Source organism: Anomaloglossus baeobatrachus, chromosome 9 (genome assembly GCF_048569485.1).
Source record: "Anomaloglossus baeobatrachus isolate aAnoBae1 chromosome 9, aAnoBae1.hap1, whole genome shotgun sequence".
NCBI lineage: Eukaryota > Metazoa > Chordata > Amphibia > Anura > Aromobatidae > Anomaloglossus > Anomaloglossus baeobatrachus.
The window spans coordinates 188,578,660-188,596,958 of record NC_134361.1 but is presented as its reverse complement, the minus strand read 5'-3'; the positions used below and the strand labels follow the sequence as shown (position 1 = coordinate 188,596,958).

Sequence of the window (18,299 nt, the reverse complement as noted above, 5' to 3'; positions counted from 1 at the left end):
AAACTGCAAAGGCGGTCTTGAGAGGACGCTTGATGGGATATGCTGCCATGGTCAAACGGAAGACGAATGCAAATTACAACTTACACAGTGAGGCAGTACGTCTAGCGTATACTAATTATCTGTCAGACAGGTCTAGCAGGGCAAGGGATAGGTGGCTGGCAACCAAGAGAGATTTTGACGAGTGGGCAAAAAAAAAGGAGCAACTATTTTGGTCACATAAAGAGGCAGATCTTCATAGATTTGGTAACAAGGCGGGGAGGATGTTGGCAAATCTAGCAAGAGGCAACAGAAAAATGACAGTAATCTCTTCATTGAAAACGAAGGATGGGGGGTTGACTTCGGACCCTAAAGAAATTAACAAGGTGCTGGGAGAATATTATAGAAAGCTGTACGGACCAGGACAGAATGACATGACTGACGAATCGGAGTGGCTACGACAAGCCCAACTACCTAGATTAACGGAGGAGGAAAGGGAGGCCCTAAATACAAACATCACGGAGGAGGAGGTCTCAAGAACCATTGGGGAACTTAGCACTAACAAGGCGCCAGGGCCCGATGGTTTCAATAGTGAATTTTATAAAGCCCTCAAGGACCAGATTTCGCCGGATTTAACCTCAGTCTTTAATGCGATACTGGGAGGAGCAGAAATCCCTAAAAATGCAAATATAGCGTACATTAAATTAATTCCTAAGGGAGCCAAGGACCTGGACGACCCCTCGAGTTATAGACCCATTTCGCTCATCAACCAGGACTTAAAAATAATGTCTAAAATCATGGCTGACAGACTGGCAGCAGTCTTACCTAGATTAATTTCAGAACACCAGGTGGGGTTTATAAAAGGAAGAAATGCAGTGACCAATATTAGAAAGACGATATTAGTGGTTGATGCGGTTAGACTGGGGCGTACAGAGGGAAAGGCAAGCCCTGCTTTAGTCACGCTTGATGCTGAGAAAGCGTTCGACAATGTTAATTGGAACTGGTTGGACAAGGTGATGGAGGCCGCAGGGATAGTGGGTAGGATGAGACTTTACATTAACAATTTGTATGCCAACTCGGGAGCAAGGATACACACACCGGGATTTTTGTCCGACGTGTTCCCCTTGATGAAAGGGACAAGACAGGGATGCCCGCTATCCCCCCTACTTTTTAATCTTGCAATAGAACCCCTATCAAGAGTGCTGCAGGGTCACAATAGTTTTAAAGGGATCAAAATAAGGGGAAAAGAGATGAAGTTAGCGCTGTTCGCCGATGACGTGATTTTGTATATGGGAGACCCTGTTGCGGACCTACCATGGACACTTGACATGATTGGAAAGTTTGGTGCCTTTTCAGGCTTTAAGTTAAACAAAAAAAAATGCGAGCTCTTATTCCTGAGCGGAGGCAAAGGACCAACTGTGGGAAACCCAAGTGAGGGTCATGTGAATGGGATCCCTATAGCGCTCTCATCAGTAAAGTACCTGGGAGTACATATAGGGAGAACGACGGAATTAATCTATAAATTGAATTATGGTCCATTGATTAGAAAAATCATTAACCAGTTGAGGGGCTGGAAGGGGCTGCCCCTGCCACTATTGGCACGATGTCACCTCATAAAAATGATGAGCTTCCCTAGGCTGCTGTACCCCTTTCAGACGATCCCTCTATTGATAACACTAAAAGACGTCAACAGACTTAATTCAGCGTATGCAGACTTTGTTTGGAGGGGAAGGAAACCCAGAATAAAGCTGCGCACGCTGATGAAGTCAGTGGAGGAGGGTGGGATAAATTTCCCGGATGTCAGAGGGTATAACATTGTATGCATTATGAGACATGTGATTGACTGGCTGAGAGGAACGAGCAGGCACTCAGATTATGGAACGGAACTCAAGTATGTAGAACCATGGGACCTGACGTCCATTTTACACTCCCCAATGTCTAAGGTTGAAGGTCATATAAGAAACTCGGTTATATTTCGAGACACCATGTTGGCCTGGAGATTGGTTAGACGGAAATTGGGACTCTCCTGGAAGGTATCAAAATACCTAAATCCTTGGGCGTCACCAAACTTTCTCCAGGGGAGAGAGAATAAATTATTCCTCAAATGGAAAGAGAGAGGCATTAGGAGTCTGATAGATGTCATGAATGTGGAAGAGAGAAGATGGATGACAGGTCGGGAGGTGCTTGACAAGTACAATCTCAACGGCCTCCACATTATGCAGTACGAACAATTGAAACATGGAGTACTGAAAGAGCTTGGTGAGATTGGAAGGGAATTGAACAAGAGCATGATTGATGAGCTTATGGGATGTAGCGTAACAAATGTAAATGTCTCCCGAATATACCAAACATTTAGAGGTGTGCTAATATCCAGGGAAGATAGTCGAACACTTCTAGCATGGGAAAAACAATTGAAAGGACGAGAAGTGGTGGAGGTCATATTGAAAGGATGGGTCCAGATGAGGAAACAAGTCACTAACGAGAGCTGGAGGGACACCCAATTTAGGATATTACACAGGGCGGTTTTGGGCTTCAACATACCGGGCAGAGTGGCACGGTGTCCTAAGTGCCACAAAGAAAAAACAGACATGATGCATGGTTTGTGGGAATGCAGTCCAATAAAGAGGTTTTGGAACCAAGTCAGAGCGTTAGTTCAAACAACATGGAAAATTTCCTGCAAATTAGAACTAATGGTGTGGATCTTCCACTTTTTGGAGGGTGGAGTTAGAGGGGGATTGAACGCTCAGGACAAAAAAACATTTGTAATCATACATGACATAGCCATGATAGCTAAAAGATGCATCCTAAGGCACTGGATACAGGAGGAGGCCCCAGCCATAGGGGAAGTCATTGGTGAACTACATAATCTTTTGAGGCTGGAGAAATTAGAAGCAGAAAGGGACAAGGATAATATGACAACCAAGTTTTTTAGGAGGTGGAAAACTTTTATAGAAGTTCATTACAAACAGGAGGACATAAACCATTTAGTGGCACCCTTCAGACATACGGAGTGGTACCTCACAAATGAAATCCAGGATAGTCTGGGAAAGCTGAGGACTAACTAGCAGGGACCCAGGTGAGGGACAAAGGCGAGACAATATGACGTCATCAAGACATGACATTGGCACTAGAACTATTAGAGAATGGCACAGGGGTTCAGGGGTTTGTTTTATGTTATGTTTGGATTTTTTAACTCTGATTCATTATTTGTCAATGCAATCTGAAGCGGGATTGGAGATAGAGCGGGGATTCTACCCCTTCCAATGATACTTATCGACAGCTGAAATCTTGTCTTTTGTAACTCATACTACTTTTGATACGATATTGAAATAAGTTTGTAAAATCAATAAAGATTGTTTTGGAAAAAAAAAAAAAAAAAAAAAAAAAAAAAAAGAAAAAAAAAAAAAAAAAAAAATCGTTATAGTATTTATAATTCATGTATTTATAAATATTGAATAATAATTCAAATAAAAACTAGAAAATATTAAAAATATTTTCCTTTTCATTATTTTCTATTTTTAATAAAATAATAATAATAATAATAATAATAATAATAATAATAATAAAATAATAAAATAATAATAATAATAATATTTTTATTAAATAAAAATAAATAATATTATAAAATATTATTAATAAATAGAAAATAATTAAATAAATGATTAAAAATAATATTATATAATACATTGTAATAATACAATTTATATATTACTATTAAGTAATTTATTTCATAATGAATAATAAATAATTTAAATAACAATCAGCCAAAAATGGAGAGGATTACACATGGTTGTCATTGTCTATCACAATATCCAAACATTTTAAAACACTTACTGTATCTAGAACAAAAAATAAAAATTAAAATTGCAATTTGTGAAGATGCAACATTGTAAATGAACAGCAGATGGCGCAAGAGACACAGGATGAATGTTACATACCTGCACATCTGTGAATGAGGCAACCACATACCTGTGAGGATAAGAGGCAAAATTACTAGAAGGTAAAATAATAATTCTAGGACATCTGCTTAGTTGTAGCGGACCAAGAGGGAAATAACGTAGATGTCCCCTCCAGCAAAAACCTGCTGTTTTCTGTCCCTTGGCGCCAAGGCACCAACTGCTCCACAGTTTAGATGCCAATCCAATTGTAATGCCTGCTATTCACCCCGGGATCTGTTTATTTTAAACTTTATCAAGTATAGAGAAACAACTGTGTTAAAGGGAGAAAAAGAAGCATCTGCTAAGAAGGGATTGCATTTATCAGGCAGAATACGCTGATTGAGCATGGAAACTGAGCCAAAAAAAAAAAAAAGAAAGCCGAAAACTTATGTAATATAATATACACCGCCTCAGAATTCTATGCATTTTTTTATTATATTATATTTATTTTTATATATTAATATTTTATTGTATTTATTTTTTTACTATTCATTTCATATGGCCACAATCGCTATACCTGCAGATAAATGGATCGTCAAAGATTAAAAAAAAGTAAAACACTTTCTTCCAAAAACAGTGCCATTTCTGTCCATAGATTGGATCTGGTAAAGCAACTCCGCTCCATGGAAGTAAATAGGACTTAGATGCAATACTACATTCTACCTGTGAACAAGTGTGGCGCTGTTTTCCGAAGAAGTCTGTTTGGAAGGGGAGGGGGGGGGGGGGGGGGGGGACTAGAAAAATTTTGGGAAGATAATGTTTTTTTTAAATGTTTCTTTGGAAAAGTTAGAGGTAGTAGCCAAAGATGGATCTACTTTCCAACCTTAGAAATAAATCCAGGAAAATAATGAGGAAAAGGAAGACCATTATCTGCAGTAGGATCTACCACATATATGAATGTTTAGCTCTGTATAACCCCGCCCACACCACTGCGGCAGCTTTGTGCATAACCCCACCCACGCCACTGCGGCAGCTTTGTGCATAACCCCGAGCACCCCACTGAGGCAGCTTTGTGTACAATGCCATCCACACTACTGAGGCAGCTTTGTGCAGAACCCCACCCATACCACTGAGGCAGCTTTGTGTACAATGCCATCCACACCACTGAGGCAGCTTTATGTATAACCCCGAGCACCCCACTGAGGCAGCTTTGTGTACAATGCCATCCACACTACTGAGGCAGCTTTGTGCAGAACCCCACCCATACCACTGAGGCAGCTTTGTGTACAATGCCATCCACACCACTGAGGCAGCTTTGTGCATAACCTCGCCCACACCACGGATTGGCACCTTTCTATGTATAACCCAACCAATGCCATTGATTGTAAAAGTTGCCAATTAGTGGTGGGGGTGGGGTTATATATAGAAAGCTGCTAATCAGTGGTGGGGCGGGATTATACAGAGCTCATGAACATTGAGAACTACATGGCAAGCAGCAAAGTAATCACATCTCTAGTATCAGGGTCTCTGCCCCTACATCAGGTTGCTCTCAGATTGCATAGCAAAAACCTGGTGTAAGCGTCCCTTTAAGACAATGTACAAACATGAGGACAGTAGGTGCTCTATAAAAGAAGATTAAAAAAGCAAGTGCACAGTATATTCTCTTTGCATACGGGCTACTTTTGTTTGTATTTGGGTGTAACCCCCCCCAAAAAAAAAAAAACCCAAAAAAAACCAAAACTTTGCAACAGTGATTTAATTTATTTTAGAAAAATTAAAGATACAAGGGGTCTGATCCGAGGTGCCTGTTCCTATTATAAGAACGGGCCATATACGTATTGATATTTTTACAGAAAAAACAAATATTTCTTCCATCTCCTGCTCCACTATGTTCACCCAGCTGTCATAAAAGGATTGCCCCCTCTTAGCACCTTAAAACACCAAGACTTTTATTGACTGCAGCATTTTTATTGACTGCAGCATCTAAGGGGTAACATTAGATATCAATCTTATTATACCCAAACATTCTAGGAGCAATCACTGCATTTGGATTGTGGCACAGAATTTTTACATAGGGCTGCTAAAAGATGCTGAGGGGGGCACAAATGCCACTGAACAAAACCCACTAAATGAGCAGGTCCATCAGTATTTTCGGGTTTCCTAATAGCACTGCATGCTTGTGATGCGTAATCCCCCGTGGCATAAGGTTAGTTGGTCATTCACATTGTGCTGCTCCCGGTAAAGGAAGAAAATAACATCGGACACCAACTTTGAGAGTCAGTGTCTTGGGCCTGACAAGATAGTAAGGAGCGATTGTAATAGAAGATTGATGTCGCCTTCCACCCGTACAATTATCACACCTCCGGCACTGTGATCTCACCCATTATCAGATGAAGATACACTGACAAATTTGAAAAAGGTTCCTATAGATCAGGAGACGCTGCCGCTCATCTCCGGTGAGGAACTATCATACCCTTTAACTATGTACACTGGCCAGATGCCAGAAGACCGGCCACGAATCATGATCACATACAAGACCCAGGTCCAGTCATTCTAGAGGTTTGTGGTCAGTAGGCTGCGCTATGGATGCTTTAATGCAACCTTTAATATGGATATTTCTTGTAGAAATGTCTGATATTGTCCCATATCATCCAAAAGGGGCTTGTAGAACTCCAAGCATATCACACAGAAACGACTGCAATCTGCTGAACGCAAAACAATTGCAGCCATAGAATTTTTGGCAATAAAATGTGGCCCATGAATTTATAGTAAGGCCTCAGACGTCCATGTTCTTCGTTTTTTGTTGGGGTGTTTTTGGTTTTTTTTTTAAGGATTTAACATACATAAAAATCTATGCCTCTATTCACATGTCCATGTTTTTTTACAGCAGCATGGATGAAGAGTACCAATACAAGTTCATGGGTCCATGAAAATCCGATAGCATCAATGTAGTATCATTGTGCTGTCCATGATTAATATTGCAGTGTATAGAAGTTGTGTCAATTAACTATCGATACTTGAAAAACTGCGAAGGGACCAGGGTCAGCCAACCGCCGCAAAAGGGACAAGGGGAGGCCAACCGCCGCAAAAGGGACAAGGGGAGGCCAACCGCCGCAAAAAGGGACAAGGGGAGGCCAACCGCCGCAAAAAGGGACAAGGGGAGGCCAACCGCCGCAAAAAGGGACAAGGGGAAGCCAACCGCCGCAAAAAGGGACAAGGGGAGGCCAACCGCCGCAAAAAAGGGACAAGGGGAGGCCAACCGCCGCAAAAAAGGGACAAGGGGAGGCCAACCGCTGCAAAAAAAGGGACAAGGGGAGGCCAACCGCCGCAAAAAAAAGGGGACAAGGGGAGGCCAACCGCCGCAAAAAGGGACAAGGGGAGGCCAACCGCCGCAAAAAAGGGACAAGGGGAGGCCAACCGCCGCAAAAAAGGGACAAGGGGAGGCCAACCGCCGCAAAAAAGGGACAAGGGGAGGCCAACCGCCGCAAAAAGGGACAAGGGGAGGCCAACCGCCGCAAAAAGGGACAAGGGGAGGCCAACCGCCGCAAAAGGGAAGGCCAACCGCCGCAAAAAGGGACAAGGGGCGGCCAACCGCCGCAAAAGGGAGACCAAAAAAAATACAAGACTCTCACAGGCGGCCAAACAAAAAAAAAAACCCTTAACAGACACAGGCAGCCAAAAACACCAAATAATGCTCACCATTTTTGTTTTTCAGCTTAGGTGAAAAATTCAGATGTCTGAATGAGGATTTTGTTTCTAGAGGTGCTACACGTAGGCATGAGGGAATCTATTGCCAAGACCCAAGTCCAGCAGCCAGGTCAATATACTATGGCTGTTGGATGGGAGCCATGAAATTTGCCTCCCACCTGCCCACATCCCTTTCCAGTTTGTAGACAAGGCAAGGTCATAGTTGTGTCATGACTGTTTGACAGAGCCAGGGCTAGTAGGTGGAAGAGACACCATGGATGACATGTAGGAGAAGGTTTGTAGGACTTCTGCCAGGCGGGCCAGAGTACTAGGCTCACTGCTGGACCAAGGGTCCTGTGAATGCATTTGCTGATCTCTAACTGTTATCCCATTATTTAACCCCTTCCCACACCCTGAAATACACTGGATCTAGTTTTGATTGCAGCTGTTTAACAATATATATGCTGCTGTCACAGTGCTATTGAAAACTTTTCCATTTCCAGGGAACACATGAGCCAACAGCTCGTTTGACCCCCTACACCACAAATTTTGAGGTGTTAAAGGATTTGCTCTTGCTCCCCCCTTGTGCAGTTATACAGGAAGACATGCATCAGTCTGTTACCCATAGCAACCTAGAGCTCAGCAGTGTAAGCAATGGCTGAGGCCCATCATGCCCATCCTGTCAGTCATGTGGTTCAGTACGGAGGACAGTAGGGATGGGTGTGAGGGCCCAACATGACAAATTGTGATACTGGAGGCCGATGTACACACAGGCCCATTCACTGAAATAAAGGATGGTTCTGCAGGCCTTCCCATTCATGTAAAAAGCGGTGTACATAGTTTGGTGTGGAAGTGGCGTAACACCATCTGTGGCCAAAAGACAATCCTGTTTTCAGACACTAGTTGTTGCAAACATCAAGGCGAGGGTTACGAGGAAATAAAATACTAGACAGCAGAATAGGTCGCCCTGTAATGAAATCACTTCACCTGAAACCAGCTAGTGTCAGCTGTTCAAGGGTTAAACAGAAGTGTAAGGTATATTGCAGATGTCTACCAGATATGATCGTAGTTGGCCATTTTTAATTCCAGAATCTTCTGCTGGGGCCAAGTACTTCACTCTACTATTCTGACTTTTCATGTGCATAGCTTCCGCCTCGTAAATAAATACTGTAATTCTGTCTTCAAGGGAACACGTTAGGCATATTGTGGTGGTAAAAATCCAGAGACCTTATGGATTCAGCACCTGGCGAGTGTCATACTCTCGATACACTAATCAGTGAGTCAAGCGGCTCATTATATCAACTTGGGCAGAGCCACTGAGCTCACTGACTTCAGTGCTGCTGACTAGCCGCAGCGGTAGAGAGACTGCGCTGAGGGTGTACATACCCATCATGCTGCGCAACATATTTTACCACCAAGTCATATGGCAAGGCTCGATAAAGAGTCGATATTGACTTTGTTTGCAACATCCAATAGGTGGTGCTACATACAGTTCAAGTCTTCTTCCTCTCTAAAGAGGAAATTTAGATATTTGATTTCCCATAGGAGCATTTCATGGTTTTTAAGTCTCCTCATACTGTCATTATATACCTGGCATATCACTCTCCACAAGACGCGAATAGGCTGGCGCTAGAGTTCAATCTCCCTTACGCATTGAAGCAATTTGCATATTTGATTTCCCAGAGGAGCATTACATTGTGTTTAAGTCTCCTCATATGGTCATGACATACCTGGCATGTACATTTTCACAAAAGGCAAATAGGTGGGCACTACAGCTACAGCCAATAGGTGGGCACTACCGTTCAAGTCCTCCTCTCTGAAGAGGCAATTTGCATGTTTAAATTTCCCAGAGGAGCTTTTCATGGTGTTTAAGTCTCCTCGTACTGCCATATCATACCAGACATGTCACTCCCCACAAGAGGAAAGCACTGAACACAAATATAGTAAGAGGCACATATGGAAATCCATAGAATTCATAAATAAATTTCTGAAGAGACCATCTCAAAAAGAACTGGTACTGGTAGAACAAAATCACAAGATGACTCACGTTGAAAGACCATCCACATATGGGCCATAGGTTGAGTGTTCACGAACTCTAAGCTAAAAAGGGAAAAATAAAAAAAAAAAGTTTTTATACTGTACAGATTAAATTTTCTCTTTAAACAGTAGCATAAAATTTGACCTATGAGTGACAGTAAATAGGGATGAGCAGACAAAAAAAAGTCAGTGTGAGTTTGCATGCTGTTCTTATAATAAACTCTGTTGAAAGGTTACAGCACAGTCACTCAATAAGATTTCGTACATGCAAAAGTACAGGTAAAGCAGACAACTGAGGGCTGGAAGCCGCAGCCAACAGCTTTAACTTGGCTTGTTCTAAAAATTTAAAGGTAATCCCACACCATTTTTTGTTATTTAAATAAAGTGAAAAAAAAAAAAAAAAAAAAAAGTGTAGGGTCCCCCGTATTTTTGATAACCAAAGATAAAGTGGACAACAGCAGGCAAACCTCAGCTGTCAGCTTTACCTTAGCTGGTTATGAAAATTAAAGGGTATTCCACACCATTTTTTTTATTATTTAACTAAATTGAAAGAAAAAAAAAAAAAAAATGGTGTGGGGTCCCCCATATTTTTGATAACCAGCCAAGATAAAGCCAACAGCTGAGGGTTGCAGCCCACAACTATCTGCTTTATATGCACTGATTAAAAATAGGCGAGACCCCAGATAAATATCCTATTCTCATTTGATTGCAGGGCAATTTGCCCCATTTTGCCTCCATTTGCAGCCCCCAACCCCTTACTATGACCATTTTACAGCACAGAAGTTCAGGTCTCCATTGACTTATATGGGGTTCAAGGTCAAGTCTGGGTCCCAAACAGCATTTTTAACAAAGCTCCGGCCTAACCAGAAATTCCACGGGTCCGCTAATCCCTAACAGTAAAGTAATCACAACATCAACCTCCAGCACAAAATCTACAATGCGGCATTGGTTATTATCTGCATCGCTGATGCCCGACAGACGGCGCTGCAGCCAATCCTGGAGGTCAGCGGCTCGACCAGAATAGACTGCACCAGCCGCTGCACTCACTGACTGGCTGCAGCATTGTCAATAGAACCTCAGCGCTACAGGTATGTAACAGATTATGGAAGTAGCACTGGAGACTCCGCTGGATCTGGGTGGGCGAGTAAAGCCCAATCTAGATGCAAACGGAACCTTTGCAAACACTAGAAGAAAAACAAACCTGTATGGAGAAATGTATCAGGAATTGTTTGGCCCTATAGGTGTAGGAGGTTGGCCACATATTCTGTATAGAATTGGCCATTTTGTTTCCAACACAGAGGCACAGCATATTTAACAGTTACACTCCACATACTAGGCACACCACACTTGGTGGTTACAGAAGAATTGCCAACTCTCCTGGAATTTCTGGAAAAAGCCCATATCGATTTACAGAATTTCTCGTACTACAATGATAACTCTACATCCACTTACAGCTATCTTAAGGCCGGTGTCCCTGGGGGTGGTCAGGAGATCGTGAATTTTCTCATTGTAGATTTCAAAATAGCTCATTTCCACATGATAGCTAACCTGTAAAGTAAGATCGGAAATCATGACCAGTCTACTTCATGCTAGGAATATTGTACTGTAGAGAAAACTACTTCTAAAAATTACTGTATATGATCTTGTCTTACCTCATCCTGGTCTTGCACATTGATATTGTGAAAAAGCTCCTGGCAAAATCTTGGAATTACACCAACGTCTGTATTATAGCCCATCATCCTGAATATAGGATAGAAATATTACTTTTTGTCTTTAGTGATGGGCGCGCATTACCATGCTCAGGTTCTTGGTACGTTTAACAAGCAGTTGGACACACCGTTAGGCGCGATTCGAGTACACAAGTATAATGGAACTCAATTGGGAACGCAATAATTTTTTGCCCAAAAATTTCCCAAAAAATGCTTGCGTTTCCCATTTACAAGTTGCGCCCATCCAAACATCTAACTTCTAGTTAATAGTACCGAGCACCCAAGCATGGTACTACTCGCTCATTTTAAATGAGCGCTCAGGATCTGAATACTCTAGATCAGTGTTTCTCAACTCCAGTCCTCAAGACCCACCAACAGATCTTGTTTTCAGGTTTTCCTCAAGCAGGCCTTCAGGATTTCCTTAAGGTTGCACAGGTGATGGAATTATTCCCTGTCTAATATTGAGGAAAACCTGAAAACATGATCTGTTGGTGGGTCTTGAGGACTGCAGTTGAGAAACACTGCTCTAGATAGTTGAGCAAAAATGTCACAGTTGTAGCACCAAAACACACACACACACACACACACACACACACACACACACACACACACACACACACACACACACACACACACACACACACTAGCTGCAGTGATCTGAGAACCTCATCAATGGCTATGTGCACTTTTGGCAGAGTTTTTGAAGTCGAAACTGAGTAGAACCTCCAAGTTTTAGACGAGGATTTGTAGAGTTTACGCTCAATTACCGACCCAAAAACTCCTCGAAATTCTCAGCCAATGAGCTTGTTTGTTGATGGTCTGAAGGGAGATTTAAGACCACAGATCACAAAAGATTAATACATTTAAAAAAAAAAAATTGCACTTCGTGATGACTGAGCACTTACAAGTTCTGAGCTCTCAAGCATGGTAACAAGCAGTTGGACACGCTCACATGGGCACGTAATGGAAGTCATAGGAAAAGGTAAAGCATTTTCCAGAAGATTTCCCGTAAAACTGTTCAAGTTCCCCATTGACATCTGTGGCGCCCTTGAGGCTTTGGTCACCACAGATATTGGGTGTAGTGCTAAACCCAATAACCCAGATATTGGGTGTAGTGCTAAACCCGGCTCTTGAGGAGGTCAGTCCCGGTTTCACTACTTTACACACTCAATACACACCAGGTTGCCTTGTTATCACTAGGGACTGGGCTAGGGTGGGGTAATAAATGGGAGGCATTTATAGGATGTCCTCAACAGGGGCCCCAGTCTCACTAGCTTAGGACCGGGGAGGGGAGGGGGGACCCTAAGGAAGATCATGCTCAACGATGGTTTTCCAGAATCTGCCTGGACGGGGAAAGTTTCAAGCTTCCCTCACTACACAGCACAGTGCCAAATAGGATCCGGGGCCTTGCTTCAAGCAGGACCACACATCGGAAACGTCGCACCTGCAGATAGGGACAAGAGTACATCTCGTGAAACCTAGGATCCAGTCGTAGCTTCAAACCAGGGAATCTATAGACAGGCGTTACAGGGAGAAACCCACCGAACACCAAACCGGACTGATCTCTAAAGGGATTCGGGTTCGACGGACCCGATCATAGCAAGTGACAGGTATTTCCTGGGTGAGCGGCAGCGTACAAAAGTGAGTAAACAACCTGGAACCGCAGCCATAGACTGACTCTTTATTACCCATACTGCCGCTCCCCGCCACATTACTACTCCCCTCATCATCCTCCCCGGGGCCCGCTCTACCTGTGGAGAGTGATACCACCCCTGGCTGCTACCACCATCAGCCCCAGAGAACAGCTACAGCAGCGGCAGCCCATTCCCTGGCCACATACCACAGGTGGCGTCACGACAAACTTCACTACTACCCCCATCATCTTTCCCCAGCCATCTTCTGTACGCCTCGGGGCAACGGAGCTAGGCTAGGCTGCCCGTGACCACAACAGTCGACGGCACGGCGACGAGTAAGCTAAACGCACCTGCCCCATGAGACGCTACACTTCCATTCTACTTGGGTATAAGATGCCCCTATCCATGCTTCCAACTGCTTGTTACGAGTACCGAGCACGGTAGTGCCCGCTCATCAGTAGTTAAGAGTACATAGCACCTAGGCATGTTAGTGGCCGCTCATCAGTATCTACGAGTACAGAGCACCTAGGCATGGTAATGCGCGCTCATCACTAGTGGACAACCCTTTAGAGAAAATGGTCATCCCCATAATAGCTAAAACAAAGGGGCTGCAGCACACTTTAACAGCTTGCCAAATTGTACAAAACCTTTCAGAGTAGTGCAAAATGCTAATTATTGTGAAAACTATAGGTATCGACAACAACCGGTAAATGGTATATGGTATCATGTACATTTTGCAGTCTAGATAAGTACAAGATGACATTTGGATTAATGATAATTTATACTACACTGAGAATAGACAAGATTAAACACAGATGACATTTTTGCACGATTATTAAGCTTACGTATAAGACTTCCCAGATCCGGTTTGACCATATGTGAACAGGCATGCGTTATACCCTTGGAAGACCCTCGTCAGCAGAGGTTGGGCTACTTGTCTGTAAACCTCCTCCTGAGTACAATTTATGGTGTCTCCAGATTTTGGGAATGAAAAGCAGTAGTCATACTGGAAGCAAAGCTTTTGGCTGCTGTGTGGATGATTAACAAATATATTTTGTCCTGTAACAGACACCACGCTTTTATGTCCACTTGATATTTCTCTGCAGAAAAATCAAAGAAAATGCAGTTTAGTTAATATATTTTTGCTCAGAAGAGACAGTTTTCCTAAATAGGATGTACTGGTAATTGGGTGGGTGGCCAGCACATCCAGCAGTGACCAGAGCTGAGCTCCTATCACTCCTGTTTAGAGATGAGCAAACCAGAGGTTCGGCGTTTGTACCAAACACAGACTTTACAAGAATACAAACCTAAAACACAGTTCGAATATTGGGATCTTTACGTATGCAAACCACTCATGTGAGCATCGCTGTGCTCAGGAACGCTCTGTGTTCAGCCCAGTGCCGAGCCGCTTGCAGTGTTTGACCGGCTTTCACTGGGGGTAACAGCATGCTCTGATGTAGTGTGCACCCAAAAAAATAAAATTGAAAAAACCCTACCTGCCCCCGAAGGCGATTTGTGTATGGCTAGCTGCATGTGGGTAGAGACTCAAACTGCCCAATTAGTGACGTCAATTGGGGTTCAGGTCAAGTCTGGGTTCCAAACCGACCATTATCAACCTGCACCCAAACCAAATTTCCATGGGACCATTCATCTCCACTCCTGTTCACCCATCTAAATGCCACTGGTAATCTCTAGCCAAAGTAATTAAAATGGAACGTTCGCATTCCAGTTCCCATCAGCCCCATTCACAAGATTGCAGGAATGTAATGGGTCACCATTACAAGCGGGAGGTCTCCTGAAGGCCCCTGTAGCTACCATCTAGGGGTTCATCAAACATCCTTATTAGACAAGCCATGACCCTTGGGCAATGGGTATAATCATTCAGTTGCGTCAATTTGCCCTAAACTTTGGAAAGTGCAAAGAGACTTTGTTTCATATTGAGCTCCAACAGGGTACCCTTACACGAATACTTTACCGTTCCACCATATGCCATTTAATATGGTGAAACACTTTTTCCTCATGAATCTGACAAAAATTTGTGGCATGCTTCATTGGATGCTGTATGTGTGGTGATAGTCTCCATAAATACGATGTACTGCGGCACATTGAGATTTTGTGCACTGACCTAGGGATAAAGCCACATGTTAAAGACCTTAAGCTGAGCTAAATTTGTTAGGTTGCTTGGCTATGGGTTCAAATAAACAAAAATTATAACAAAAGTTATCCTTACCGATCATTCAGAGGTCTGACACGTACAGCAACAGTCACCGCCGCATTCTCCTGAACAGATTCCTCGGATTGCCTTAAGCCCAGAAGGCTTTTCCTAGCAGGTGGTGGATTTGCTTCCAGCATAGGACGGGTGGTATAAGTATTGTGATCAATTGTCCCAGAACTGTAACGAGGAACAGTAATTATATCCATCTCACTAGTTTGGGGTTTTGGCTGTGCAACTCTGTTTTCACTATCTTTGACATCTGTTTCTTCTCTGATGGGCTCATACTCCATGGAAGTTCTAGCACGGTAGACCTCTCTGGTATGACTTCTTCTGGGGTCTCCAAGCTTGTCCTCTTCTGTGGGATGAGAAGCTGCATGTTTTTTTAGTAAAGGTAGTCTGCTTTTTCCTTGCTTTGACCCAGCCGCCAGAGAGGGTGGCTTTACTGGATTGGGCCTTTCTTGTTTACTTGACACAGGACATACGGTATCAATATCAGAACATTGATTTCTTTTTTGAGCTGAACGTTTTTCAGTTTGGAAATTTGAAACTTTTTCAGTTTCGGTCACTTGAGTAGCCTCAGTTCCTTTCCATTTTCCAGGGAAAAATGCTTTTGAAACCATTGAACTAAATGCTTGAAACTTTGTTGAGGTACTTTCCTCCACGACTGGGTTCATGACAGCGCTTGCTTCTATGACTTTTTCACAAATTGTTGAACTGTGAAGGGACGCCATGGAATACGAAGAAGAGCACACCAAAGAGGTCTTGTTCATTTCTGGAGTGAAAGGTATGGTGTCGTCAAAGATCGGTGAAGGAATGTCACACATTTTCTTCAAAAGACAAGAAAAGAAAGAAATACATTTATACAGTGTAAAATCCCCATGAAACTCGGACCATATCTCGTGGGGTATAAAAGGGAGCGACCACATCTATTCACTGTATAGACCTTGTTGAATCATAAGGGAACGTTCACAGGTTTGGGGGTTTTTTTTGTAGTTTTTGGAGCGGAAACACTCAAACCCTCCTTAAAGACTTGCAGTCTCCGCACCAAAAACTTAATGAGCAAAATGACTAAGAACAAACACCAATATTGGCATACTGGCTATGTGTCTGTGGCAGTGAAACAATTTATTATATTATACACACACACAGACACACACACACACAGACACACACACACACAGACACACAGACACACAGACACACAGACACACAGACACAGACACACAGACACAGACACACAGACACAGACACACAGACACAGACACACAGACACAGACACACAGACAGACACACAGACACACAGACACAGACACACACAGACACACACAGACACACTAAAAACTCCTCCAAAAACTTTCCTGAAGGAACTTCCATTAATAACAGGCATAATTTTTCACCCCCTTAAAAATCTCCGGTACATAGTCCAAGATGAATAAACTGGACAAAATGATGTCCCATGACCTTTACCTTTCCTGTGTAATATGAGATCAGTATGGTGTAAAGGTAGAGACCCTGGTTCCAACCATTTATGACTTAGTAGACAGTTTCAATAAAATAAGTTTTATCAGCAAAAGATCACCACTACAAGAGTATATAGGTGGCTTTACACACTGCAACATCTCAAACGACATCGCTGTAACGTCACCGGTTTTGTGACGTAATGGCGACCTCCCCAGCGACAGTGCAGTGTGTGAAACACATCAGCGACCTGGCCCCTGCTGTGAAGTTGTGATTGCTACAAAACGTTCAGGACCATTCTTAGGTCCTTTGTTTCCCGCTGTGCAGCATGATCGCTAGAAAGTCTCAGTGTGTAAAGGGGACTTTACAGCGACTTCCCTTTCAAAAAGCTGCTTTACAACGTCCCCAACAACCAGCTAGGTTGCTCTGCAGGTCCGGATCGCTGTTGCGTCGTTGGCCAGGTCTGCCTGTTTGACAGCTCACCAGAAACTTTGTAGCGATCCCGGCCAGGTTGGGATCGCTGGTGGGATCGCTAGAAAGTTTCAGTGTGTAAACCCAGCTTATGTCTCGTGCTTCCTGGTCCAACCTTGTCCCCACCATTGATTAGCAGCTTTCTGTCAATATACACAGTGTACACAAAAAGCTGCCAGTGGTGTGGGCAGTGTTATACACCGCTCTACCTTCCAGGCTCTGTTAGATCTCCAGCAAAGAAAGCAGTGAGGGTGTTCCGCCCCAGACTGTGGATCGAACCGCTCGTATCCAGGGATAGTGTCTGTTCGTGGCTCGAGGGTCTCCGGGCCCGGGGACTTAGGGGCCACACTCTAAAGTAAAAAAGGGATATTTACAGAGGAGTTCTAGTTCATGATGCCACCCATGGTGTGCGGTAATTGGGAGTACCGCCACTGCTGTTGGGAGTACCCGGGGTGATTGAGTGGGGCAGCAAGGTGTCGTTACCCTCCACGGGTAGGGGTAGGCCCCGGGACTCTGGATGGTGATACTTTGTGCCGTGAAAGGGAAATCACTCAGGTACACACGCAGCAAATAAGCAGACTCTGACAACCGGGTAAACCAAGTCTCTGGGTGCTGCTGCCTCTCAAAGGGGAGCTCGTCCGGGTCCCGTCCCCTGCAGTGCTGCCTGGTGATCCGTGACCTGCCTCCTGGCACAAGGTTTAAATTCACCTTAGTGGCCCAGTAGTCTGGAACTTTCCGGGCCCCGCTCCCCATTGTGGCTAAGTGTGGGAGCCTGCTCTCAGGGCTCACACTTGGGATTTCAGTGGGCTGCTTGTTTGGAAGGCCCTATCCCCCTCGTTGGGCTAGTGCCCCGATACTGGAGCTAGTTTAACAGTCCATAAAGGCTCTGTTCTCCGCAGGTTAATTGCCGGGTTGCCTGAAGCTTCTCCCCAACTTAGGGTCCGTGTACCCCGCCGTTCCTTCAGTCCCGGACTGGTGATAGGACCAGGCTGCCGACAGTCCTCACTGACAGGTCCAGGCACCTAGCCTGAATCCCCTGCAACAGGGGGTCCCACTCCTCTAGGTCCAGACCACCGTCTGCAACCTAGGCAGCTTCTCCTGAGAGCCACTACTCCCAGCTTTCTCTGAGCGACTCAGTTCGAGGGCTACCTCACTTCTCTCTCTCCACTTTTACACTCCTCACCTCCCCTTCCTGACCCCTAGGTGGGTGACCCTATTCCGCTTAAGCCGTCCA

At 43.9% G+C, this 18,299-nt stretch overlaps 1 protein-coding gene across 1 annotated transcript in view; it reads right to left on the bottom strand.

The window, feature by feature from the left end:
* Window positions 1-15,960, bottom strand: part of LOC142251385 (kinesin-like protein KIF14) — a 128,125-nt gene extending 112,165 nt beyond the window's left edge. Inside the window, exons 1-7 of the mRNA XM_075324126.1 lie at window positions 15,840-15,960; window positions 15,152-15,800; window positions 13,767-14,021; window positions 11,231-11,318; window positions 11,031-11,126; window positions 9,589-9,641; window positions 3,915-3,945 (exon numbers count right to left, since the gene is read on the bottom strand). Of these exons, the coding sequence (XP_075180241.1) occupies window positions 3,915-3,945; window positions 9,589-9,641; window positions 11,031-11,126; window positions 11,231-11,318; window positions 13,767-14,021; window positions 15,152-15,800; window positions 15,840-15,960 (1,293 nt within the window). The remainder of the gene's footprint in view (window positions 1-3,914; window positions 3,946-9,588; window positions 9,642-11,030; window positions 11,127-11,230; window positions 11,319-13,766; window positions 14,022-15,151; window positions 15,801-15,839) is intronic.
* Between the last annotated feature and the right edge of the window lie 2,339 nt (window positions 15,961-18,299).